The 27,709-nt window shown below is 35.3% G+C and overlaps 1 protein-coding gene across 1 annotated transcript in view; it reads left to right on the plus strand.

Annotated features, from left to right (window-relative positions):
* LOC148942832 (beta-catenin-like protein 1) overlaps window positions 1–27,709 on the plus strand; it is a 119,423-nt gene that overhangs the window by 71,340 nt on the left and 20,374 nt on the right. The window contains exons 3-7 of the mRNA XM_089102370.1: window positions 3,149–3,393; window positions 4,157–4,328; window positions 8,271–8,430; window positions 15,000–15,223; window positions 27,011–27,341. Coding sequence (XP_088958496.1) covers window positions 3,149–3,393; window positions 4,157–4,328; window positions 8,271–8,430; window positions 15,000–15,223; window positions 27,011–27,341 — 1,132 coding nt within the window. The remainder of the gene's footprint in view (window positions 1–3,148; window positions 3,394–4,156; window positions 4,329–8,270; window positions 8,431–14,999; window positions 15,224–27,010; window positions 27,342–27,709) is intronic.

Here is a 27,709-nt window from a genome sequence, read left to right on the forward strand (position 1 = left end):
TAAATATATGAACTATGTATGGCGCAAAAGTTTGTTTACATCGTTTAGCCTACCTTTTAAGTCAAAATCAGCTTTTTTTGGTGTTAGTAACTGGTGCACTTCCTTAAGTTTTTAAATGAATTTTCAAAACAAAGAAATTGTACATATTACATAATTTTCTAAAACTTCAGTTTAAATCTAAGTTCTAATAGCCAGATTTAAGCTTGCTTTCTTGTCCATGTGCTGTGTTTCAGAAGTATAGAACCCATAGAATTGGAAAATAGTAGCAGCTTGGCAAGTAGATACTGAGTCTTTCAGCCAGGGATGTTAGTCAAACAGTTTGTGGTAACAAACTGTAAGTAAGGAGCAACGCGGCTGAATAGCAATCGAAACTCTAAAAAACGGGATTTCGATACCAATAGATACATCTAAAGAATCAGATTTTTATGCTAATTTCAAATACATAAGTTTCATCAAGTCTTACCCATCAAAAGTTATGTGCCTGAGAAAATTTGCCTTATTTTCAAAATAAGGGGAAAAGACCCCTTAAAAGTCATAGAATCTTAATGAAAATCACACCATCAGATTCAGCGTATCAGAGAACCCTACTATAAAATTTCATGCTCCTATCTGCAAAAATGTGGAATGTTGTACTTTGTGCCAGAAGAAAGATCACAGATGCATGTTTATTTGTTTTTGTTTGTTTGTTTTTTTCCCCAGGGGTGATCGTATCGGTCCAGTGGTCCTAGAATATCCCGCGGGGGCTCATTCTAACGGAAATTAAAAGTTCTAGTGCCCTTTTTAAGTGATAAAAAAAATTGGAGGGCGACTAGGCCCCCTCCCACGCTCATTTTTTCCCAAAGTCCCCCGATCCAAATTTTGAGATGGTCGAACAATACAATAAACATGTCTTTGAGGATGACTTAATCACCCACAGTCCCCGGGGGAAGGTCTGCAAGCTATGAACTTTGCCCAATGTTAAAATATAATATTGCTTATTGGGAACTATACAGAAGTTTTCAGGGGGATTTTTTCTGGTAGTTGTGGGGGTGGGGGTCGGGGGTTACATGGGAGAATCTTTCCTTGGAGGTAGTTTTCATGGGGGAAGGGACATTGCTATTAAGAGGGTGCCGGATTTCCCAGCATTAATAAAAAAAAAGATCAGAAATTAAAATATAAAAAAACAGTTTTTTCAACTGAAAGTAAGGAGCAACATCAAAACTTAAAACGAACAGAGATTATTACATATATGATTAAGTTCACCCCATAGTCATTACCTCGCTCTTTATGCTAAAGTTTTTTTTTGTACTTTCATCAGAGCTATTTATTGTAATTAACAATCTTTGTGATTAAGGGGTCACTCATAATGAATTGGAACAAAATTTGAACTTTAGCGTAAAGAGTGAGGTATGCACTAGGGGGGGCGAACCCCCTAATATACGTAATAAAAATATACGAATATAGAAGTTCGTTACGTAAGTTCATTCGCAGGGGCGGATCCAGGATTTTTTTAGGGGGGGGGGCAAAATAGGTTGATCCGAAAAAAAAATTAGGGGGGGGGGGCAAAATAGGTTGATCCGATAAACTTGCGTTAGGAGCAAGTTTAATTAACGCAAACTTGAGTTGATTAAGTAAATTACGCTACTGTAGACTACGCTAAGGGGGGGGGGGGGGTGCCCCCTCTCGATTCGTCACTGTTCATTCGTAAATTACGTCAGAACAAAGTTTCGAGAAAGCCATTTAGCCAAAATAAAGTAAAACTAATATGCAAATTTTCCTTTAAGTATTCACGTACGATGACTCGAACTCAAATCTGCATCAATTCTAAAACGTTCAGAAAGTAAATAAAAAAAAAACAAGTTTTTTTTAACTGAAAGTAAGGAGCGACATTAAAACTTAAAACGAACAGAAACTAAATCGTATATGAAAGGGATTGTCCCCTCCTCAACGCCTCGCTCTCTACGCTAAAGTTTGACTCTTTCTCAAAACTTTATTTTTTAAAACAATAAAAAACTTTAGCGTAAAGAGCGAGGTATTGAGGAGGGGACAGTCCCTTTCATATACGGAATAATTTTCAATTTGTTTTAAGTTTTAATGTCGCTCCTTACTTTCAGTTAAAAAAAAACTTGTTTTTTTATTTATTTTTTAACCAAAGGTGGGCTTGGCCGGTCACTACCTGGAGGTTCAAATCTCATTTTTTATGTGCTATATATAGAAAGGGGGCAACCAGGGGCTGGTTGCCCTCTGTGACATCAAGACTTGATTATTGCACAAAATTTTATTTTAAAAACTTAATATAATAGGAATTCTAAAACTAAAATTGGAATACAACAAGCCTAGGTATGAATGCTTGTTAAATAGGCTTTTGGCTCTGAGATTTGGGCACTTAAAAGTTCAAGGAAAATATTCTTGATGTCCTTCCTAAGAATTATCTTTGGATAGATTTAAGCACTTGTCTGGGTAACTTCATATCAAACAGTTAACTCTACAGACATTTGGTTTGATCCTCTGCAGGGGTGTATCTCCAGCATTTTATTGGGGGGAGGGTCCATATCCAGATAGGCAAGGGGCATGGGTATATATAATATTTTTTCTCCGAATTATTGGGAGTGGGCAACTGTCCCCTCCCCGAAACGACGCCCCTGATCATCTGTCTGAAGCTATAGTACCAACAAAGTTGTGATGGTTTGGTCATGTTTTGCAAATGAAGGATGCTAGGGATTTAGTTGGAACTAAATATTGAGGTTTTTGGCAACTTGCCTTGGGCTAGGCAAAAGTACACCATCATCAAAGAAGATAGTAAGAGGTCCTAAGAAAGAATTTATAGCGAGTGAGAACTTGATAGAAGGGATTAAAGCTATGAAAAAAGTGAAGGAAGAGCATACAAAGGTCTGTTGGTTTAATGTCCCTTGGTGTTGCTAATAGTAGTAGTAGTATACCTTTTATGTGTTCCTGAATTTGTCTTCTCTAGGAAGATTGGAAAACTGATTAAAAAGCAAAGAAATTATGAGATTATAGGCGTATAGGCTATAAAGTTAAATTTTAAATCATGCTTTTTAGGCTTGATTTTTTAATTATCCTATGGAAGGACATGTCAATAGACATATCTCTTTGAACTATTGTTCTTTTGTTACATTCTCTATTCATTCTATTTTTTGGTCAATTTTAGGATACTAAAAAGAGGGAATCTAGGGATAGTGATGGATACTATCATGAACAGACAACAAAAGTGCAAAGAGTTATGCAAAGAGAAGATGTATCCAGAAGGTCTTTAGTAAATGATGATGATGATACAAAAACTGTTCAGCAAGATCATATTGATGAGAATGCTGTCAAGAAGATAATTTTCAACTTCGAGAAAAGATCACTCAAAAATCAAGAATTGAGAATTAAATATCCAGAATTACCAGAAAAGTAAGGATATTCAGCTCAATAATAGTATAGGCCTAAAGGCTTCAGAAACAGTGTTAGTGATACTAACTTCTTTACTTTCCAAAACTATCTATTGAATTTATGTACCATCTACACTTACAAGCAAGCAAATTTAAAAACCTAATCCAAAATTGTGTTATATTTGAGAAGTTGATACTTGGATCATTAATCAATCAATGTGTAGCCATTTTGCATGGTATTTATCTATATTAAGACACCCCTTCCATGGTAGCACGAAAATTAATAAAGCACCCTCCTTTCCCCCTGTACGCTGTTATAAATATTTTGTTAAATTCTGTAACTAGAATGGATCTATCTGAAAATTGATACCATACCTAAGTTAAGATTGGCCAACAAAAAGACTTTAATTCAATTAGCAGTTTTGTAAAAATTTCAATAAATTTTGGTCTTCAGCTTCTCTTAATTTCAATTTCTAAGTTATTTAATGTGTTTGTGTGACTATACTTCATTAAAAAAAAACTGCAAAGTTGCTTTGGCAGGTATGGGCATCCAGAGACTAATAGATCATTGTTTTGTTTAAGATGATAATAATGTTTTAAAGGTTGTTAATTGTGTTTGATGGGGAAATGGTGGTTAACATTTGTCTTTTAAAATTTGGCATGACGAATTTTAAAAAATATTGCTCACAAACTATGAATTTGCCTGTACAAGCTATGTAAATTAGCTTAATCTGGCATCAATGCATGTATTTGTGAATGAATGACTTACAAACATTTTTTTTAAGGTTTATGGACTCAGAACTGGAGCTTCATGAAGGAATACAACAGCTACATGTATTGGCTACTGTTCCATTGCTGTATCCATTAGCAGTGAATTTAAATCTGGTACAGTCACTTTTGGGGCTTCTAACACATGACAACACTGATATTTCTGTTGCTGTTGTTAATCTACTGCAGGTTGGAAATTAAGATTTATTTTTGTGGGTAGTTTGATTTTTAGCAGTCAATAAATATGACTTGACACTATTGTTATTCCAAAGGCATATTCCTAGTATTATCATTGTGATAACCAGTTATGTTCGATACATGTGCAATGTGTGTTTTCAGTAGAAATAACTCTAGGGGTTTAGTATGAAAATTGATCCAGTCCATTTTTGACATCTTGAAAGTGCCAAACATCCAGTATAGCTAAACCTGAACATCTTTCTACAAATTCGTGACATCGCTTCCAGTTGCTAAAAGAAAAAGTTATTTTAGAAGCAGTTGAAGGTTCTTAATGTATTAGTTTTCCTTGCAACACTAAGCCAAATCCCTATTGCTTCGTTTTAATGTCATAAATCAAAAGTTATGACATTATATGCCCATTTGCCCTTATTTTGATTTACTGATTTTCAATAATTGTAAGTGAAAATATTTGCCAGCCCACAGGGGTAGAGGGACTTTTCTTCCCAAGGCTGGTCTTAAGGACCCCTTTCCCATCTCTCTTAGTAAACAAAATAAATATGGTCCAAGTGCTTTTTCTTATATATTGATTTCTCCTTCATCTAGTAGAAAGACTTTCTGATTAGCAAGAGAGTTGCTTACTCTCTTGCCCTAAATGGTTCTAAACATAATTTAATTGCTCTTGGAAAACTTTCTATTCTTTCTTTTGCATCTTTCAATTCTTTTCAGCTCCATGGTGACCTTAAGTTAAGACATTAAAAAAAAAAATTCGCTTTCACAAGCCCCGAACCGCCGAATTCGTATTCCGGGTAAAAACAAAAAAAGTTTAAGCACAACGATATACTTAAAATTGGCCAAAGAATGCAAGATTAAATTGATAGGATAAATAAATAGTTCTTTAACAATTATTTAAACAGTCATTTTTTATCAAATTTGTCATAATATAGAAAAACATATAAAAATTACGAAAAAGTAAAATTAAAAATTAAAAGGGTCATTGAAAATGTAACAAGGAAAGAAAACGAGCGAACATACCCAACAAATAGGCAAAGCCTGTACAAGTAATGTAAACATGAGAATTTTCTGCCTGAGGCGGGCTGAATTTGAGTGGGCAATGTCTTTATAGGAAAAACGGGAAGTGCCTTCCTGGTTCCCTTAGATTTATTGTATTTTTTTTGTTGGGTTTGTCAAATTAAAACTCTTATAGCTCTCAGAATATTCATCTGACAGTACGATCTTATTTTGAACCTTAAGGTCATATTATAAAGAATACCCCTCCTGATTAGGCCCCTGAATGCAATAGATTTGACACCATTAAAAACTTATAAAAAGCTTTGGTTTCTGTTTGGTTTTATTTCTTATTATTCTAAAATTTCTCTATTGTTATTATACAAGTTCTACTTCTAGTTTAGTTTATATAGGAGTAGATTTAGTTTTTTCTTAATGAACAGAATAAAATTTTTGTAAGTCGCAATTTCCCATTCTCATTTCTTTCCCATTCTCTTTCCCATTCTCCCATTCTCTCTTCTTTTTGTTTATGTTTTAGTGTTTATGTAGTGCGTGTGTTTTCCCTATCTTTTACAGCCCATGGCGCCTTTGTGGGGATGGGTGCTTGCATTTGTTGTATGATTTTCATCTTTGCTGGTGAATATATTTTATCCATATTTGGTCTATATTAATGCTAAATAATGGTTTTGACACTTAATCAAGGGCGTATCCATTATTTTTGTTGGGGGGGGGGGGGAGGGAGAGGCTATAAAAAACGCATTAAAAACTTGTTTATGTGCACTATGTTACGTTTTTACAAGTCGCAAAAAAATCTCGGGGGAGACGGATTCAAACTCCATACCCCCCCCCTCCTGGATACTACCTTGTACTTCATGCTTTATTATTGCCTAATCGAGTTTTATGAGCCAATTTTGAGGATCACCATTCAAGTGTTTGAAAAGGACGTGCCAATGTAAGATTTAATCTTCTCCCTTTCAAGTTTGGTTGATAATGTAGCTGGAAAGCAATTTACAATTTGGCTTGTTTTAAACCTTCCCTTGACTTGCTTATTAAGATTATAGTTTAGGATGAAAATTTTACCTTTTTTACAGTTAATTACTAAATTATCTACAATTTGGTTTGAATTTTAGTATTCAAAATTTCTATTTTTATAAATTTGAGCTGCATAAACATCTTTATTGAATCTCTGCTTGAATATTCAACATTTTCCCACTATTTCTAAATTGATAGATATGCGCTTATGCTTTTAACTGTTGATCATTAACTTTAAAGTTAATAAATTGGAAATTTCTTGTAGCAGCACAAAATACAGATTCTTTTTATGTACGTATTGTTTTCAAACCTTTTTTTATAGTGTTTCAGTTGGCCTACTATCAACAATGGTTGTTCTTTACTTGCCATTCATTACGACGAACCGTTTGGATTGCTGTAGCTTACTTAGAAACAACTCAAAGTCGATAAGCACATACAAGGTATCAAATAAAAGGTATCAAGCCTAAAAAAAGCCAATAAAAGTAAAAAAAAAAGCCATGTCTAACTTAAGAATCATTCGAACCACTAAAAAGCAAAGAATCTCTCCATTAGGCGTTATAAATAGTATCTTTTTAATTCTGATTATGAAGTTTGTTGAAATATATCTTTTATGCTAAGCAAGGTAGTATGCTGATTAGCAAGTATTTGACATATATTTTATTCTAAGCAAGGTACTATTCGTTTAACATGAAAATTGGCAATTGTTAATTACTTAATCAGGAACACCCGTTAACTTAAAACTTCGATTATGGTATCATTAAAGTGGAAGTACATTATACAAAAACCCACCGCCGCTTTGGAGAATCAGAAAATTTGGACCTGAAAATTAATTTTGATGTATTAGACCCCCTACCCCTGGAGTCTTTGGGGTGTGCTTGTTGTCACGGTGATCGTATCAAACCCAGGTGAAACGAGCAAGAGAAGAGTCATTAAAATAAAGTAAAATCTAATGCGTTCTTTAAGCAAAGAAAAAAATTGCCTCTAAATAGGCTACCATTTTGGGCTGCAGAGCGCAGTTTTGGTCTAAGTTTCGCCTAATATAAATAGACCAAAAACTATGAGGTGAATATTATATTTGAGTTGTTGACAATCTTTTTGAAAATCCACCAGTCTTAAGGTTACACTTTTCAAAATGTTTTTGCTTTTTTTTTTTAAACTATAAGGTAAACTTTAGCTTTAAGAAACAGAGGTCAAAGGACACAATTACTATCATTTCCCTTCGTTTTCAGTGTCAGTGTTCCTCTTTACCTCTATGCAAAAACTTGTTTCATGTGCGTTTTCCAGCAGTAAAGTCGATTCCCTAATGTGTATTCATAATGTGGCAAAAATACAAAAAGTGGTATATGCCTTTTATTAATATAATGAACATCTCAGGTAAACACAACCGAAGACTTCAAGAAATTTAGAAAATTTTCCCAGTGAGAAGGGTCCTGAAGTACTTGTGGACAAGGGGAAGGGCTTGGGTCCTTCACCTGATATCTTATTCTTTTCTCATAATTTTCGGGGTATCTGCTTGTCCTGCCGTGTGAAAAATCACCCTCCCCCTTGAAACAAGTTCCTGTTCACTTGCCTAGTTTCTAGCTTTAATAAAATTCGAATAAGATAAAGATAAGATTTATTAATGAAAAACGGCTATCACAAGCCCAAATGGGCCGAATATACATTTTAGCGTCAATAAACAAAAAGCAAACAACAACGAAGAAACTAAAATCGTGGATTATATGCCTGGAGACCCGTAATTTTTCGCCTTTTTGCTTGTTTTTGTTTTGTTTTGTAGTGGGGCCTTGGATGGTTCTCAAAGGGAATTTTCTTCTTTCTCGTCCCCTGTTTGCGGACATAGTTGTGCAGATACTTATTGTAGATCTTGATTTTGGTCCATACTTCTTTGTTCTTAATAATAATTACACACATTAACAGGAACTGACAGATTTGGATACAGTTGAAGAGAGCCAAGAAGGTGCTGATGTTTTAATTGATGCACTAAAACAGCAACAGGTTGTAGCACTTCTAGTGCAAAATTTAGAAAGGCTCGATGAAACAGTACCAGAGGAATCAGAAGGGGTCCATAACTCGTTAGGTAATCTATATATATAATACTTTTTCTCATATTCGTCTACTGGCTTCTTGCTTACGTTTTATCGCTTGTATTAATATAATACTCAAATATAAGGCCTATTTCAGGAAAGTTCAGCCAGGCTGTTTTGTGGTTTTTATTTTATACCACGTCGACACAGGAGGCTAAATTTTGGAACAATCTGTATTTCTAGGAAACATTAGAAAAGCTGAGTAGCCTAAAAAATGAAAAAGGTTAATCTTAAATATCAAACAGCAAAAAGTTTTCACTGTAGCAATCAATCTTTTTTGTGTGTCTCTTTTGGATACCCTCGTTGGTTGTTCCTTCAATTCTGTTTCTTGGCTCATGGCTTTTGAAGTGGCTCTGCTTGGCTCTTGGTCCATTTCCAATTCGGTTGCTTATGGCTTCAATGATTTAGACACGTCACAGTTGGTAGTCTCGGCAAACTAGGGGAAATAATTCTGTTTTTGAAGTTTGCAAAACATGCTTAAATAGTAAAATAATCAAATTAGGTGAAGCTGGAATTTTTAACTCTAAAAGTCTGGGCAAGGCGTGCTAGGGCGTGATCGAATCTGCATATTTTGTGAGCAATTAGAGCAGGGACTCTATTCTCAACACAGTTAGTACTTTACGTGTCTGTTTTTTTTTTTATCCAGCACAAGATCTGTTTCTACAATGTTTAGGAGTTTTTTCCGCATTATTTTTCAAAAAAAAACTATGTTTTGCCATCTAGATATGTTTGTTCACTGAACTAATCTTAATTTTCTGTGAAGGTAACAAATTGTTGCAATTTTTGAAGCATTGTATGAGTAACGTTTGGAGCCGAGATCTAATGGCTGTAAGTGACAACGTTGTATCTGTAGATGTAACAACCCTCGACCAAACCATATAGAGAACTGTAAATCTTGACCTCTCGCATTTTAGAATAGAATAGAATATATTTATTCGCTACAATAGCTGGAACTAACATGAACATGTCATTACACACAAAAAACAAGGATAAAAAACAAAAAACAAATAAATAGCAGCACAAAAACATTAAAGTAGCATGTGCTGCTTCAAGATTAATAAATTAAAATGATTCATAAATAAAATTAATTTGTAGTCGTTATATGTCAAGAATCAATTGTCACGGTTAAAATAGTGACCGCTTATACAGAATACATCAGAATATTAAAAATATAAATGGTTGGTACATTCAAACACACTAACAGGCAACTACCTGAAATAAACTACATCAAACATTAAATGTTTGTCAAGGTAATATTATTAAAATACCGAGTAAACTACATGTAAAAAAGTAAACTCAGACACTACATGTAAAAATGTTATCTAATAATTTTGCAGTCTGCTCTGCTATTCTTGTAGGAATTCTACATGACGTTACCAACGACTTTTCAAAACTTAAACATATACAATCACGCGACTTTTCTGGAGTGTATTAATTACTCACCTCATTGTTAGTTTTATCACAAGACAGAATATCAAAGTTAAAATCGTGCTACTCTAGTACTGTTAGCAAAATCACAACCATCATACTTTATACGGCTTTTACTACCATTTATAAGAAAAGTTTCACAGAGACCTAAAATGGCAATTTTGTCTCATGCGATTGGAAATTCAAAGGGATAGTGCCCTTTTTAATAGTCGAAAGTGATTGGAGGGCAACTAAACCCCCTCTCACGCCCAGCTTTTCCCTAAACACATCCAATCATTTTTTTAGATAACCATTTTTTTCAACGTAGTTGAAAGTTCTGGAAATTAGGTCTTTGAGGATGACAGCTTGAAGATATACTCGATGCAAAAGCGAAATAATGGAATCCAAACTCCTAAGGAGGCCTAAACATTGGCAAATAGTGAAAGCTGTCCTCAGAGCTCCGTCATAAATTCTACCACACTTGCCTACAGATGAATATTGACTAAACGGGAAACTAGATTAGTATTCTTGCTTAATTCAGTGCTTTGAACTTGAATTAATTCAGTAACCTTAGCTAATTCAGTTGTTATGTCATAACATTTTGCTATGGGTAAAATTGATCTAGATTCAGAGTGAGAACACTTTTTTGGATTGATTGGACTTTGAATTTGCATTAATTCAGTGCTTTGAACTCGTATTATTTCAGTGACCGTAGCTAATTCAGACTATTATTTCATAGTATTTTGCTACTGGTCAAATTGGCCTAGATCCAAGACATCTATTTATAATTTGGACAATTTAGCCTGATTGTGAATATTATTAATTGTGTTTGTCTTACGCCCTTATCTAATTTTGGAACACCTTTGGACTATGATTCTCGGATACGTATTGATTTGCTGCAGTTCTTAAAGATGCCATTGACATTTGTAAAGATATGGTTAAGAAAGACATTCGTGAGAAGTGCAGGGGCACGTTGCCTGTGATTGGATTTATGGGTGATATTTTTTTACATTTTAACAGAAAGAGCAGCTAAGAAACTCCAACCATCTTGTTTCACGATTTTTTATCCTTCGGATGTGCCAACGCTCCCAGACGAGCCCCATACTATCATAGCTTCGGGATTGGATGACTGTGTTAGTATGCTAAGCCATTTAGTTTAAAAAAAACGAGTCTATGGTTAGTGCAAGTGATACAAGGCCAATTATTTGGCCCGCTCCTGCGCAGCCGAAGCCGGTAGGGTACCCAGTTGTACTATCTAACATTAATTGAAGTGTAATAAATGTGCCGGTGAACATAGTAACAGTCGCGATAATCCCTGTTCTGAGCTAAGTATTAAGTGCGCAAACTGCGGTGGTTGCCATATGAGCTCCAGCTTTCAGTGCAAAGAGCTGAAAAAACGAGCATCAGTGGTCAAAGTGTTACGCCAATATAGACGAGGCACTAATAACCGAAGATTCTGTGTGGGTTAAAGTTTTTTGCCTGAATGTTAATGAAGCAAGAGAAAAGTTAAATATTCTACAGTTAGTTTGTGGTGTATTCGATATAGTTTGTATTCTTGAGCATCTTTTAAATTCTGATAACTCGAGAAAGTTGGAACTCTCAACCGGTCATGAGTATTTTATTCACCCGGCTAGATCTACCCTATGTCGGCCCTCTGGCGGAAATTTAGTAGCAGTGCATAAAAAGTATAGATGTAAGCTTCTTGATACTAGGGATTTTTTGGTTGTAGTTGATTTTAGTAACATGGTGCATATATGTGTCTATATCCCGACAGATTATCGTGATGAGTATTCGTCCCAGAAATATGCCCTTTCTTGCGCATCGTAGTTGAAGATTACCCACCGAATATGGTCTCCTGGTAAAAGGTTGACGATTTGTGGCAATATTACACTGATCTTTTAAAAGCTACGTCCCCCTTCTCGCAGATGTTTACTAGTTCTATGCCACCGGATATATCTGTTGTTCCTAAAGATAGAGATTTCACTAATATCCATAGTTCTGGGTCTATTTCCTATTTAGACTTTGTGGTCACCAACTCACCAAGGTGATTTTTTGCTCAGTGACCATTCTCAACCCTGAATTTTCCTTACTGATTTCGGCAACAAGAAGTAAACCTTCAGCAAATAGTTTTTTTTTAAGAAGAAGGGCTGGAATCAAGTAGATACTGAGCTATACGATTATTTTTTTGATTTGCATCTTTCCAAGATTAAGGTTCCGTTTCACATGTTGTCTTCTGTGTCTAAAGGTAGTTCTATTGATCTAAAGTGTTATCTAGCTGAGATGTACAGTGTTTAAAAATTGTCATGTCTTTTGCAGTACCTCCAGTCACTGTTAATTAGAAAAAAACACTCAGAAAAAGGTTGGTCGGATTTTCCTCAGCTTAAAGAGGCGAAGCTCCGACATCGTTTCTGGTATCATGTATGGTTGGATTGCCATAAGCCTCGTTTTGGAGTAGTATTTGAATTTGGGAAATCTGCAAAACGTGCATTCCGTAAGGTTGTCGGGAAATGGAAAAGAAACAACAAGTATATGATATATCTCATTCTGTCCGAAATAATCCTCAACTGCTATGGAAACAAGTTTCTAAACTTACTTGTTCGTACTCCCTTGTTTCTGAACAGATTAATTTTTCTGATTGGCATGCTCATTTTTCGTCAATTTTTTCAGCTGACTTGCCACCTCTCTAGTCTTCTTTTCGAGATATTTTTATAGTTACCTATCAAATATTGACCATAGTAAGAATCTTGTAAATATTCCACCTTTATCTGTAGCTACATAAACTCGATTGATGCAAACGGGGAAAGCTCCCGGTCTGGATGGACTACAGACTGAGCACCTGAAGCGTGGCGTGGTTTACCATGTGGTTTACCACATTTCCCTTTGTTCCAGTCAATTGTGTCTCAGAAATATGTGCCCAAAGCCCTCCATGAAAGCGTTGTAACCTGCATTTTAAAAAAGAATAAAGACCCTTCAGTTTGCAGTTCGTATAGGCCAATTACTGTTTGTTCGATAATTAGCAAACTTCTTGAAAAAGTCCTTTTCCCGCTAATTAATGTGCGTTGCAATTTAGGCGATAACCAGTTTGGGTTCAGAAGTGGCATTGGAGTTCAAAATGCACATGTTATTTTATTTGATATTATTGTTCGGCACCGTTTGGCTAAGAAAAGTCTTTTTGTGTGTGCCTTGGCTATTTCTAAGGTCTTTGACTCTGTCCCTCATTCTTATGCTAGTTTTGCCCTTCTTCGTAATGGCGTCAACCCTTTCATTTGTTCTTGCTTATGGCAATGGTATTAAAATACTCACGTTAAGGTGCGTTCTGGTTACCGATCTGGTTACCAACCCATCTTACCGATCGTATTCTAGTAAATAGAGGGTCAAACAAGGTATGGTTATTATTCCAGCTTTATTCAATAACGCTATCCGAACAGCTACTAGAAATATCCCCCCCCCCTTCTGGATTGACTGGTTCATTGATATTAACCATCTATCTTATGCCGATGATATAGTTCTGCTAGCTAGAGATCTGGATTCGCTTCAAACTGCCGTCAATGTTGTAACTTATATCACTAAGAAACAGAGTTTTTGATATTACTGTGATCTGTGAAAATGGAGGAATTTTCTTTTAAGATTCTAAAAGCGTAAAGAACGTATCGTTGATTTTCCTCTGAATTGTACCCGTGTTTAAATTATAGCGGTATTCAAGGCCGTACCAAGTATTTTTTTCAGGCGGGGGGGCTACTGAAACATCGTTTTTCGGCTGGGTTGGGTTTACACAAAAAAACCTAAAAAAAACACATAATTTTTTTATATCCGATTTTTTATAACCCGATTGCGAAGAAATATGGGTTTTCAACTCCATCATCTCAGCGTTCATACTGACAAACTTCTTTGAAAGTTCAGACTGGGACCGGAGGATTGAGTCTAGTTTTAATGCACACTTTATGTAAGGTGTAAAATCTTGCTTGTGTTACAGCCAACATAATTCGTTGTAATAAATAATTATCTTGATCAGCCTTCATCAAATTAGAATTTCTATTGGTTCTTGTCTCTCTTAGTCAGTTAAAACATCCCTATCTGTCAGAACAAATTTTTCTTTGTGTTAGATGGCGCTAAAACCAAAACTGTAAGATTTATGCTTCAACCAAAGAAGCTGGGTCCAAAAAGTGACTTCAAACTGCCGCACAGTCTATTTAAAATGGCTAAAAATCTAGGCACCTTCTTTTTGTCGACCAGAACATATTTCTGGTGCTTTTAAATTATTAAATATTTAAAGATTTTCAATATTTTCATGTGGTTTAAGGGCCTGAAGCTTCAAAAAAGCCAAATTTTCGAAGTAAAAGAACTAAAGCGAAAGGAATGGAAAAAATGTCTGAGGTGGTGATGAACGAAAATGAAGCAAAACGAGATGAGTGGCTAGGAGACATGCAACAACAAGCTTTTCTCAGGGACCACGATTTTAGAGGGTATACGCAATGGAATATGCCTGGTTGTTACTGAATTATATGTAAACGTAATTAAAGCAAAGATATAATTGCTGGTTGAAAGCTGGAAGAGAAGTTTTTTGGTATCTATGACGTCATACGAAATTATACAAGTGGATGAATGAATCTGAACAGTTAAAGCAAAAGACATAGAAAAAATATCTGAGGTACTGATGAACGAAAATGAATCACAACAATATCTGTGGTTAGGAGTCATGCGACTACAAGCATCGCAACAAATCACAAAAGAAAATGATGGGCAACCAAATCTGCGGTTAGAAGACAAGCAACAGCAAGGATCACATTGAATCGTAAACGACATCTGCGATTAGAAGAGAAGCAACAGCGTGGATCACTACGGATCCCAGAAGAATACAAATCATAAGAAAATATGATTCTGTGGAAAGATGAACAGCAGAGAGAAATTGAATTTACGCCAGAAGTTCTTAAGTTAACTGGCCGATTTGCCACCTCATGATTTAAAATTAAAGAATAACAGGATAATTATGCTAATGCCTTATTTTAGAATGAAATATATACCTGCCGAGTGCCGAGTCCCAGGGCCCGAGCGAAGCTCGGTTTCTGGTACTATTATTAATATTGGAATTCAACATCAGATTTTTTTTCTATATTTGTTCAATTGGTTTATTTATTAGTTAAATGTTCAATTTCAGCTGTTGTTGAAAATCTAGCAGAAATGCGACCGGAAATGTGCCTCGAAGCTGCTCAACAGGGATTAATACAATGGCTCTTGAAAAGGTTGAAGGCCAAAATGCCCTTTGATAGTAATAAACTGTATGTGAGTGAAATCCTCTCGATTCTTCTTCATGCAACACCAGAAAATAGAGCCACACTTGGAGAAAATGGAGGTATAGACATTCTTCTTCAACAGCTTGCTGTAAGTCTAACAATTATGATTTTTTGTTTTAAAACCTTTTGCTTAGTTATGCGTAACTCTACCGAAAATTCAGAATTTGTTATTTAAAAATTATCTTACTAATTATGCGTACTTTTTGCGGTCTCTAAACACGTGACAGAAACTAGAGGATCTGAAACGATTTCAACTTCTGTTTTAATGGGGAATTTTTGTTTAGCTACACATCAGAAGAAATTAACATAATACAATATGCCTTATTTTTCGAAAATTAAAAGTGTTACTCCTCAATGGGGGTGGGGGAGAAGAGGGGCAGTCTTGACGAAAAATTGATCACCAAATTTAATAATTCCAGGGTCCCCTTATCGGTGGTTTCAAGCCGCTATACAGAAGCATATAAAAGTTTTTCTTTTTTTCGTGAAGGATTGTCCTTGGTCTTTGTATTTTTTTTTTTTTTTCAACAAAGATGATTGTATCAACTACTGACCATGAAATATCGCGAAAGAGCTCATACGAATAGAAACGTGAAGTTCTAGTGTCTTTAAGTAACAAAAGAGATAGCGCTACAGTAAATGGCCATTTCTGTCATTTTATATTGCTGATACTGATAATACTGATCAATGTAAATTGTTGGATATAAAATACATTCAGACTTTACACAAGGAAGCCTGAAAGTGTGGATAAATTGAAGCAATAATAGCAGTTGTGCATCTAATAGCAAATCTTATGTTTATTGCTCCTTGCTTGAGAGGTTCCTTATTGGAATGCGGATTTTAATCGAATTTGATGATGGGTTTCTTTCACAGTGGTACTAAAATTTGAAGGGTAAGGAGCAAAATGTATTTTTCAAAACCTAGGGGGGGGGGGGGGAGAATTTTTTATTTTTTTTCAATGAAAGTACAAAAAAAATTACGTTTACCAATGAAAATAATCTCCCCAAAAAGTAGTTTTAAAATCTAGGGGGGCAATTTCCCCCCTCAAATGACGCTACCCCTCTTTGAGCGGATAATATGAATTTTCAAGGCAAAACAGAAGTCGATAAAAAAAAGTTCAAATAAGGATAAAATCCTTTTAATAGACAGTGTTTTACAAACAGTAATAGAAATTTACAAAAAATACCAGATATTTGGTCACATATGCAGTGACTGTCATCAGTAGTAAAACTACTGATGACGTTTCTATTCAGATGAAAAAACTACTCAGGAGTTTTACTACTGATGACAGTCACTGCATATGTGACCGAAATATTTGGTATTTTGCAAATTTCTAGATTAACATTTGAGCTGTTCCATGTAAGTGTCAACTATTGATCGAACGATTCCTCGGATTCAGCATCGACAAACTGAAGAATTGGGAATTGTGAAAGAATCAAAATTTAAGAAAATATTTTTACTCTTGAAATAACTTCAGTGTCTAATTTGAGGAAAAACAAAACTAGACCCCGGCGCCGCGCCGATGAGGGAAGACCGGTGGTGGCGGGGACGAAACAGCGCGTCGCCGCCGCGCCGCCGGTAAGATGTCGGTGGCGCACCGCCGGCGCGATCAATGTTGACCACAAACATTAATGTTTTCATTAGTCTTTCTCAAATCACAGCTTAAATTTACAACAGATTCTAGCCTATTAATGAGTTAAAAACTTCACAAGTCGCTGGCTGGAAACTGGTCTTCTTCGTTGTTCATCTGGTGAAGTAGAAATCTGGTAGAAACGAAATGGCTGTGGCGTTTCAGAACCCTTACATAATACGAGTAGTTGAACTATCTATTAGTTATGGATTCTTAACATCAATAATCATCAAAATTAGTAGTTTTTTTTTCATCGAGCATTACTGCATACAAAACTTCAAATACCGTATCGCAAAATTCGTCAGTTATCTGGGTAAAAACTTTGAACTTATAAGCTTAATTTTTTCATAATGCCCTTTGCCTATTTATTTATTTATTTTATTTATTTCCCTCAAAAACGAGGAGTATAAAAGATAATTAAATAAATCTTCAAAAATCCAAATAACACACTATCAAATATAGCAACAATTTACAAGTTGCCCAAAAGAAAACTTAATCAAATGCAACAAATAGTAATAATGAAATCATGCACTTTTTAAACTATAGAAAAAAAAGGAAAAAGATTATGAACATAAAGTATATTTTCAGATTTACGGTAAAAATTATTTATTTTTACCTTGGCTATTTCCAACGGCTCTTTAATTTTAAATTTTGAAACTAATTCAGTATTACTAAAGGAAATTGGAAAACCAAGTAAAAACTTACAATATTTAAAATAACAAACGCGAATTGCTGAAAAATCACAAATTTTAAAATCTCGAAGAAGAAGGGACGGATAACGAACATGCGGGAGGGCTACTGCATTAAAAAGAGAACCTAGAATTTCACGACGATAAACACCACGTAGCCGTATTATGGAACCAAACGCCTTTCTAATTTTTTCTTGAATATGTAAAATTAGCATCGACTTAGATTCACGAGCTGAAGCAGAATAAGGTAACCCAAGATAAACAACAGCATCAGAAACCGGAAATGATATATTTCTATCGCAAATTAATTCAGCTCGGTCATTAACATTGACGGGAAAATATTGACATTTTTTAATACTAATAGAAAGGCCACGAACATTAAGCAGACTAGAAAGGGAATTAAAATTCTTAATTAGACTAGCTTTAGAACGGCTCAATAGGATAATATCATCAGCATATGCAAGAAAAGACACATCCCGTCCCCAAGAAATAAGGGTTGTAGATAAAGAACGAAGACACTCCCCCAGACATGCGTTAAAAATATAAGGAGATAAAACCCCACCCTGTCTCACGCCCCGACCCACGGAAATTGGATTAGAAAGAGAATCAGAAGTATGTGCAAAAATTTTTATCCTAAGCCCCGAATACCAAGATCTAAGAACTCTAACCACAGAAAGGGGAATCCCACCAGAAATAAGAGCTGAAAGAGCGGAAGCATGCGAAATATTGTCAAAAGCTCCTTTTATATCAATTAATAGTGTATAAAGTGGGGAGCCAGTAGATCTTGACTCCTTAATTATAGTATCAAACGTTGCATGCGCATGGTCGCAACCCATTCCTTTTTTGAACCCTACTTGATTAAGACCAACATCCAAATAATCAAAAAGATCCTTTATACATAATTCAAAAAGTTTACCAATCATAGAACCCTTCGTTATCGGCCTATACGAATCACAAGAACGGAGATCTCTTTTACCAGATTTTAGAATAGGAGTTACCACCCCAATCCTAAAAGACGGGGGAACATTACCAAACTTGAGAATAAGATTAAAAAAAGTCAAAAGAAGAAGAAGAAAAGAAGTTGGAGCAAATTTCACATGATTTGAAAAAATCCCATCAGGGTCTTTAAAGGATTGTGGCTTTAAATTACGGCAAGCACCCAACAAAGAATCAAACGAAATAGAAAAATCATGCGAATTAAAAGAACTGTTTAAAATTATATCAACATGCGAAAGTTGTTCAGGATCATCACAAGATTTCGAAAGGTTTACAAAATGAGTTTCCCACTCAACAAGAGAAGGGCCATTCTTTTTAGAAGGTTCATTAACTCTCTTTGTTGAACGTAGAGCTTTCCAAAGTTTCTTTTTATTCATATCAACTTCAGACGAAGCATCCATAAGCAAAATATTATTATGACGACGAAGCTCCGACTGGAAAATTGCCTTTTTTTTTTTCATGCATAGAAAAGCCGGATGAAGATCACGCGGTTTTCCACTATTTTTCCAATTTCTAAAAGATAATTTAGATTCATGATTAGCATGTACAAGAAACGGATTTGACGACCAAAAAGGTTTTTCAACATTGGGTTTACACTTTTTAACTCCAAAAGTTTCTTTAGCACCATATTTTAATCAATGTAATAACTTAAGATATATTCAATTAAGCTCAAGCTCTATGTTATCTTTATGACACTTCAGAATATCAGGTACAACTACTTTTCGAGCTAAAGAATCAACTTTATCTTGGTAAGCCGGAATCAGTTTTTCATCCCAGATAATTCTCTCAAAATATTTAGGGCGAATTGGAATAAAATTAGAAGCAGAAACAGAATCATGAATTACAGAAAACGATGTCAAAAACTGAATAGGTAAATGATCACTTATCGGGAAATCCGGGATAACTTTTCCTATAATAGATGGGGAAAAATTAAAAAGTACATGGTCAATATTACTCGTACTCCCACTCCAATGAGAATAAGTAAAATCAAGTGTCTTACGGCAGATATTAAAATTTGGTAAAGATGAAAATAAAATTGTGCTACGTTCATTTACACTCTCAAGATCACAGTTAAAATCACCAAAAATAAAAATACGTAAACTCGAATCTAATAGGGCAATAAAGCTACTAAGTCTATGGCAAGCTGACGTAAAGGCTTCAAAAGACGAATCAACATGATAGTCAGTAGGCAAATAGCAATTGACCAAAACACAATCAAAAAGTTTGCAGGCTGTTTTATCATATAAAAAAAAAAAAATTATTTTATATATAAACTATATCTGTTTTATCATCTTTAACACAGTTGAAATGGGCGACTTTGATATTGATTGTTTTTTTTGCTCTTTTGGATTCCTAAAAAGCCTTCTTGTATTAAAAAATGGTGTTTAATAACAAAAAAAAAAAAAAAAAAAAAAAATGCGTTTTAAAGCTTTTTTGGGTTCTTTATAGAATATATGTCATGTTGGCTAAGGTTTAAATGCTGCTTTTTTATTGGTTTTGGCTGCTCTTTCGGATATTATTCATTTTTTTTCTTTAGGGGATTCGTTCCAAATTATAAATTCAAAAATACCTAACGTCAGTCAAATTATAAACTGAGTCTAAGAGGAATAAATTTGTCAAATTAAAAAATACATAATTAACGCTTCAAATGATAGCTTTTCAATAACAATGAAACAAAAAACACTTAATGGTTCGTTTAGTATGAAGAAAAATGAAATACCACTCAATTTATTCGAGAAAAAAATAAAACCTCATCCGTTTTGAATGTAATTAAATGAAATAATATGCAGACTGAAGTAGCTCCAGGAAGATATTGAGATTTTCTTCCTAGTTTGTCACTTTTAATCCAAGGAAAATGTTTGGGCACTTAGCATCAGTTATTGAGTTTAAGCTTTGAATTCCAAATGCTCACAAATATTACCAAATTTAAGAAAGTCGCAACAATAAGTCCCCTGTGATCAAAATACTCAAAGACTCCTCTTTGATCCCCACCCAGGCTCAAAGCTTTTGCTATGGTCATATCCATGAAAATCTCTAAAGAGTTTCTTTTTAAAATAGCTTTCAATTGTAGTTAGGGGTATTTAGCCTTTTTTGCTTTTCTTCAAAGCTTTGAAAAAAGTGTTACAAATGTTACATTTTGTTATATTTGTGCATATTTTTGGTCATCATTTGTGGGGTGATCGAATTTTTTATATGTCCATTTTAATTTCTTGGTCAGCATGCCTGAGACTCTAGGCAGGCATGCCTTTCCAAAAACTAACAAGAAAGAATGTGTCTAATAAGAGAGTCATGCTCACTCCTGCCATTTACGCTTGTCCAAGCCATTCCAACATTTTCCTCTCAGACACTTGGACTATGTCCTGGGTTGTATCTGACTACAATTAACCGTGCCTTGATCCAGTTAATTCAATCTACTGGAAGAGGCGTGATAACCTTAATTCAAAATCATCGGAATCGGTCGAGGCCGTCGGCCGCACCTAGGACCCAGCAACGGTTCAACAAATACTAACCAGAGGTCATAATACTGTCAAATACTTATTATTGAAACACCCCCATTTAAAGCGTTTATTATGACATGACCTTTTAAAGTAACTTGGGCATTGGACCAAGGGCGCCGGTGTCACTCGAGCGCAACGTTAAGTGGAGATGTCGGTATCGCTCTTATCACACCAATTCGTTTTAGTGTGAATCTGCCTGGTACTTATGAATGAATGTTTTTAAATTAAACTCGTTTCATCAATAAGAAAAAAAAAACGGGTTTAACATATGTGTGTCCTTCCTGCCGGATGTTAAAAACGTACAAGTGCTGTTTAAAGTATAATTTACGAAAAATCTTTTTAATTTTTATCAACTTTTCAGCTTTTTGGCATCTCTGCTTTCAATAAAAAAAAATCAAGGTAATATCACTTAAATATAATAACTCCCTATGCCCCTCCTCTGGATACCATCTTGATAGGATACCGTCTCTGCTTTAAATTAAAAAAAAGATAATTAACTTATTGACATCCCTGCTTTCAAAAAAAAAAATAGGTATTATCATTTAAATATTATAGATCACTACCCCCCCCCCCCCTCTGGATACCACCTTGATAGGATGCCGTCTCTGCTTTAAATTAAAAAAAATTCACTTTTTGGCATCCCTGCTTTCGATAAAAAAATTTCGAGATATTATCATTTAAATGTAATACCTCACTACCATCCCCCCCTTTCTGGATACCACCTAGATAGGATACCGTCTCAGCTTTACATTAGAAAAATAATTTACTTAATAATTAACTAGGCCCCTATATGGTTCAAACAAACATGCAAAATAAAGTTAAATAGCTTATTGTTCCTTGAAAAAAAATGAGGGTATGAGTAAAGGGCAACAAAAATGTCGAAGTTATTCAGATATACCTCAAATTATTGGAAAACTGAGTCATAGATTCGCCGTGGCATTCAATAAGATCCAAAGAATCTAATTGAAAGGGAACACACACAAAAGCAAAATTAGGCCAGTAGCCTATGAGAAATCGCAAAATCCCCGGCGTGGCGCCGGGGTCTAAACAAAACCTGATATTAAGTATCTGTCTTTTCCCAAAACAGAAGAAATACTCAACAAATTTTTAAGTTAGAGTTTCATGAAATACAATCTGGTGTTCTAAAATTGGTAATTTTCAATTGACACTTAGTAGCAAAGTTACATAATTGAATACAAAATTAAAATCAATTGAAATTAAAAATGAATCACATTAAATTTAAACATTAAAAATAATATTAAAGATTAACCATAATCTTAAATTCACCTTAAATTCCATCATACAGGCCTAGAAGCATGGCCCTTTGTGGTACGCCTGCCAGAGATGACTTCAAAGTTTGGCTTAGGACCCTTGGGGCATCCCAGCGTAGACGCCACTCTTTCCACTCCCGTGAGGAGAAAATTCAACAGAACCTTTTCTCTACTTTAACTTCTTTTCGCCACTAACACTAGTTTCCATTCGTATTATGGTGAAGGCCATGTTGCATTCAGTCTAAAGTGTCACTTAATCCGCAATCCCATAGCTAAGGATGCCTCAAACAAGAAATGACTAGAGCAGTAACGTTTTCTATGTGTCCTTTCAACATAAATGGCACCAAAGACAAAAGGTTATTTAGTAAATCAGAAAAAGAACAATTTTGACATCGTGTTGCTACAGGAACATCTTTTGCCGGCTGTAAGTGTCATCTCACTAAACAGAAGCGACGAACATGTAGCTTATACAAGCAGTGTCAGATATACGAGGGGCAGACATTTCGGAGGGCTTACATGGCTTATGAACATTTGACTTTTTTGCTTTTCTCCCCAGTGCATACACTCTTATGATAATTTTATTGCCCTTCGAATTGCAGATCTAGTGATTATCAATACTTACCTGCCTCATGATACAAAAATAGTTCTGTCACATAATAAATTCACAAAAATTGTGTCTTCTCTGAAGAATTTCCTTCGGAATATTGAAAGTCATAGCTATAAGTGGATCATAGTGGGAGACCTAAATTGTAATATAAATAGAGAATTAACTCGGTTTGATATTGTGCTTCAGTCTTTGCCAGATGGATATCAGATAGTAGCTAAGATTGCATATTTTTCGTATATTCATAATAGTGGATGTGTGTCTGATATAGACCACTGTGCTTGCTCGGCTGGTGTGATATGCTCGAGTGTCGAGGTTCATGATGAAGAAAGAGATTATGATCACCTCCCCTTATCTTTTACCGTCTCTGTTTCGCATTCTTCTGGCCCGAATCAGTGTGAATCTTCTGTACGGGGCACGAAATGGTATAATAAGCGTGAATGGAATAAAGCTAACTGGACATTATATATCTGTACTTGGCAACTCTGCTCTCATCTGTGACAGTTCCTTACCATTTACTTTGTACCAGTGTCCTCTCGCCTAATGCTCGATCACAACTTAATTCTTACTATTCTCAGATTGTTGCCTGCCTCCAACAAGCCGAGGCCATTGCTGTCCCTGTTTCGCGCATTCGTTCAAAAACTAGAAGTTCTTTATGCAAAGATGACCCTCAGTTAAAAATTGTTAAGAATCGGGCAAAAATGTGGCTTCGGATATGGAATGCGTGTGGCCGCCCCACTTCGGGTCATGTATTTAATATTAAAAGAAAAACTAAGTCTGAATTCAAATCTTACCTGCAAAGCGTCCGATATAAAGGTAAGGAATTTCCGAAAAGTCCTCGGCAATGGAGTGAAGTGGTGAATTCTAGTAAGCTAAACCCAACTGTTTCGTCCAGTTTAATTCCTGGTGATTCATGGGTTAGTCATTACTCGACAATTTTCAGTACAGTAAATCATGCTGTTTATTCCGGATTTTGTAGACTGCGTGATTAAGTTATCCTGCGTAGGCTGTGCCAGAAAGATATTATCCCTATTAGTGCTGAGTCAGTTGTGAAAAGCATTAAAAGACTAAAATCTAAGTTGGTTGATTTGGATGGAATTTGTGTTGAACATTTAAAAGTTGATTCTCTCGAGTTAATTAGCCATCTGCAACTACTTTTTCAGATGTGTGTTAGCAGCTCACTAGTGCCTGATTCTTTCCTGTGTGGTACTATTACCTCTGTTCTGAAGCGAGGGAAGGATCCGCTTAATTGTGGATCCTACCGCCCTATCACTGTAGCGTGTAATTTAAGCAAACTATTTGAACATGCATTGCTCCCATTTATTCATGATAAAGTGGATGATGATGCAAATCAGTTCGGTTTTAAGTCACGTATAGGATGCCAGCATGTCCACCGTATACTTGCAACAGTGTTACAAGAAGCACATCGTTTAAATACGGAAGTTCATATTTGCGCGTTAGACCTATCTAAAGCTTTCGATACTGTTTGTCACTCTCAGGCATGGTTTTCTCTGGCATGTTTGGGTGTGAATAGTTCAGTTATTTTTGTACTTCGGTTTTGGTACCAGAATTCATTTATTCAGTTGAGGCAGGGTTGCCGGGCCTTTGGCAAAATCCCAGTTAGATCTGGGGTCAGTTAGATCTCAGGGTGGTGTGCTTTCACCTCATATTTTTAAAGCTTGTTTATTGAATGTTCTTAATATGATACCGCTTTCTTACTCTTCAGGGTTGTCAAACGTCTCCTATATTGCATATGCAGATGATCTTCTGCTTGTTAGCAGGTCAAAGTTTACTTTAACGAAGTCTGTGCTACTAGTATCGCGGCTGTATGGGGAAATCGGATTAAACCTCAACACTGATAAATGCGAATATTTAGTGTTTAATTCAAAATCTTCAGCAACGCCGCTTGATTGCGGCTTATTTTCTGTAAAAAGTGTTGAATCTTTCCGACGGCTTGGGATCAATATTTGCAAATCGCATACGTTATTTCGTTTCCGGGCATTGAGTGATATTAAAGAGAAGCTGGAACTGGGGTTCTGCGAAAATTGTCCCCAACAGGGGAAGATATAACAGAAAGGCATTGTCTAAATTGTACTCGAGTTTTTGTGACCATGCGGTTTTGTTCCCAGCTGGCTTTCACATCCTGTTTCGACCAGGGGATATTAGCGATATTAGAATTATGTATTTCAGATATTGCAAGTTTTTATTGTATCCGCCTCGCAGATACAGTAATAGAAAGATGATGCGGATTTTTGGCGCTCCGGATATTGTAAATTGGTTTGTCAGACAAAGTAGCCGTCTTCAAGAGAACATTTATGCTACTTTGGGTGTTAACCACCCACTTCTCCGGGTAGCCACAGCGCATTGAGTGTAATATTTATTTATTGTGTTGTTGTTAAATATATTTTTGTATGTTTTTTTTTCTTGTGTTACTCCACTTCATTTTCTGTATAGTGGGTCAAAAATAAATTATAATTATTATTATTATATAAGTTACCCATATTTTTTGTCGCCATTAACACCCATATTTTTATAAGTTACCCATATTTTTTTGTCGCCACAAACACCAGTTTCCTCTCTTGGCCACTCTACGCCATTCCAATCCTTGGCCACACCTGTGGTCTATTTACGCCTAAAGTGCCGAAAAGTCCTTGAAATTGGACTGCTTGTGAAATGATTTCCTTCAGAAAAAAATGTCTTAATTGTTTTCTAACTGATTAGGGAATTACTAGCTATTTTTCGTTTTTAAAGGTTTTAATATTAATATTTTTTCCCATTTTAACGCAAGTTTTAACTTACAGAAAGTTGTTACGAATGCTGCGAAACCCTTATAACAGATAAAAAAAGAAAAACAGCTCAAAACCCGTAGACTCTCTGCTGAACATACTAATATAAAATATGCCCTTTAATTAAAAGAAAAAGATATGTGAGCTCATGTAAAATATATAAAAGACTAATGAGTTCAAATCTGCAGTGTTTAAAATAAAGGAAAAATTATGCTGCTTGTGAAACCAGCTTTCCATACGAAAAAGTGATTTTCCTATGAGTGTCTGTGATTCTCCTATATGGGATTTTTGGCTTTGCTCTGACTCCATTTTCGAAGGGTTTCAGGCTTTTTTTCGAAATTCCCATAAATTTATTTTTGCAATAAACCTCCACCATTAAGTTATTGGAAATACCAGTTACTATTCCTGAATCAGCTTCAAATGGCGATTCTTCCTCACTTGACAGTTTTTTTTACTACGTTTTTTAAAAGTTCCCGGTCACTATGGACTAGATTTTTTACTTTACAAGTTTGTGTCCGACAAAGTAACCATGACTATTATATTTTGGAAATTTGCAAGAAAAAAACCTTTTTTTTTTACGCTCTTATAGAAATTCAGGCACTTCTTATGGTGGAAGCGTTTAAATCTAATGGCCAAAGTCAAGGAGATTCCGAAAAAAATTTCTTGTGAAATATGTATTATTCCTTATAGATTCCAAATATCCAACATTTTACAGCATTTGTCGTTTGGAATTTCAAGCCTGTCTCAAGGGAAGATTTGCACAAAGAATCAGGTAGAGCGTTTGACAATGTGAAACTTTGTTTCTAGCAATGATTGGAATAAGTAGATACCTTATTCAGTTTTTAATTTAGAAATTTTGGATTTATCTTATTTCTGTAAAGTTTACTTGTAGGTTCAAAAAAATTGGCCTTAGAAATCCTGAAGTTACCTCAGTGCCCTTTGAAGGCAATGACATGCCCCCAACAAGTCCTGTTACCACCCGTCTCCCGTGTTGCAGATAAACAGCAAAAACAAAGTTGTTCTGCTCCATTGTTACGTGCTCTACCATTTCGGACATTAACTCGGAACACTAGTAACATCCTGTATATAAAACAAAATGTTCTAATCGTCCGAAAATTTAAGTAAATCATGGGTTGGAACCCTGAATTGATGACTGATATTATAGGTTTTCTATTAAAAGACGTATATAAATTTAAATGCAAATGATACAATCCTGTATCTTTCTCTATCTTCCTTTGTGTGCATGTTTAAAGACATCCTTATTTAAATTTATCTTAATTTTTCCTCTTGGCAGGAGCCGCCATGCTGTGACCTGAATTATTTTATATTTTTAGTGAAAAAAAAAAGAAAGAAAAATGTCCTGGTAGCAACCCTGCATTGATTGCTAAAACTATTCTTTCTCAGCACTTCAAGCGACAAGACCCTAAAAACAGCGAAGAGCAAGAAATGATGGAAAACTTATTTGACTCCCTCTGCTACTGCCTCCTTTTACCAGAAAATCGTGAAAGATTCCTCCTCGGTGAAGGAGTCCAGTTGATGAATCTGATGCTTCGCGAAAAGAAACTGTCACGTAATGGTGCTCTCAAAGTTCTAAATCATGCTGTTACTGGTCCAGAAGGGCAGGACTCTGCTGTCAAACTGTTAGACATTTTGGGATTGAGAACTATTTTCCCGCTTTTTATGAAAACACCTAAGAAGAGCAAGCTTAAGGGGCTTTTGGCAGAGGAATTCGAAGGTACGTTTTATTTATGAGGATGATTTAGAAATGTGTTGATTAACTTAAGGGTCTTTTGCTAAAGCCATTTGAAAGTAAGTTCAAATCACGGATATGTTTAATTTTGTGGCGATTCTTTTAAGATTATGAGAATTTACTTCTTTATCAAACATAGGGAATGAGCCAAATTATAAATTGCAAGGATCGCTATGCACATTTTTTAGAAGAAGTATTTTAAATTCTTCCGTAGAAATTTCCTATCCTGGCGCTCAAAATAAATTTCATCCTCACCCTTTTAAGTTTCAGGTCAATTATGTCGAAGGAATTCGTAATTTGGCCCATTGGATTCAAGTGGGTTTGGTTTTATGTATAGGGTTTTCATTAACACT

Source organism: Artemia sp. Qi Xiang Cuo, chromosome 16, assembly GCF_049724085.1.
Source record: "Artemia sp. Qi Xiang Cuo chromosome 16, ASM4972408v1, whole genome shotgun sequence".
In the NCBI taxonomy this organism is placed as follows: Eukaryota; Metazoa; Arthropoda; class Branchiopoda; order Anostraca; family Artemiidae; genus Artemia; species Artemia sp. Qi Xiang Cuo.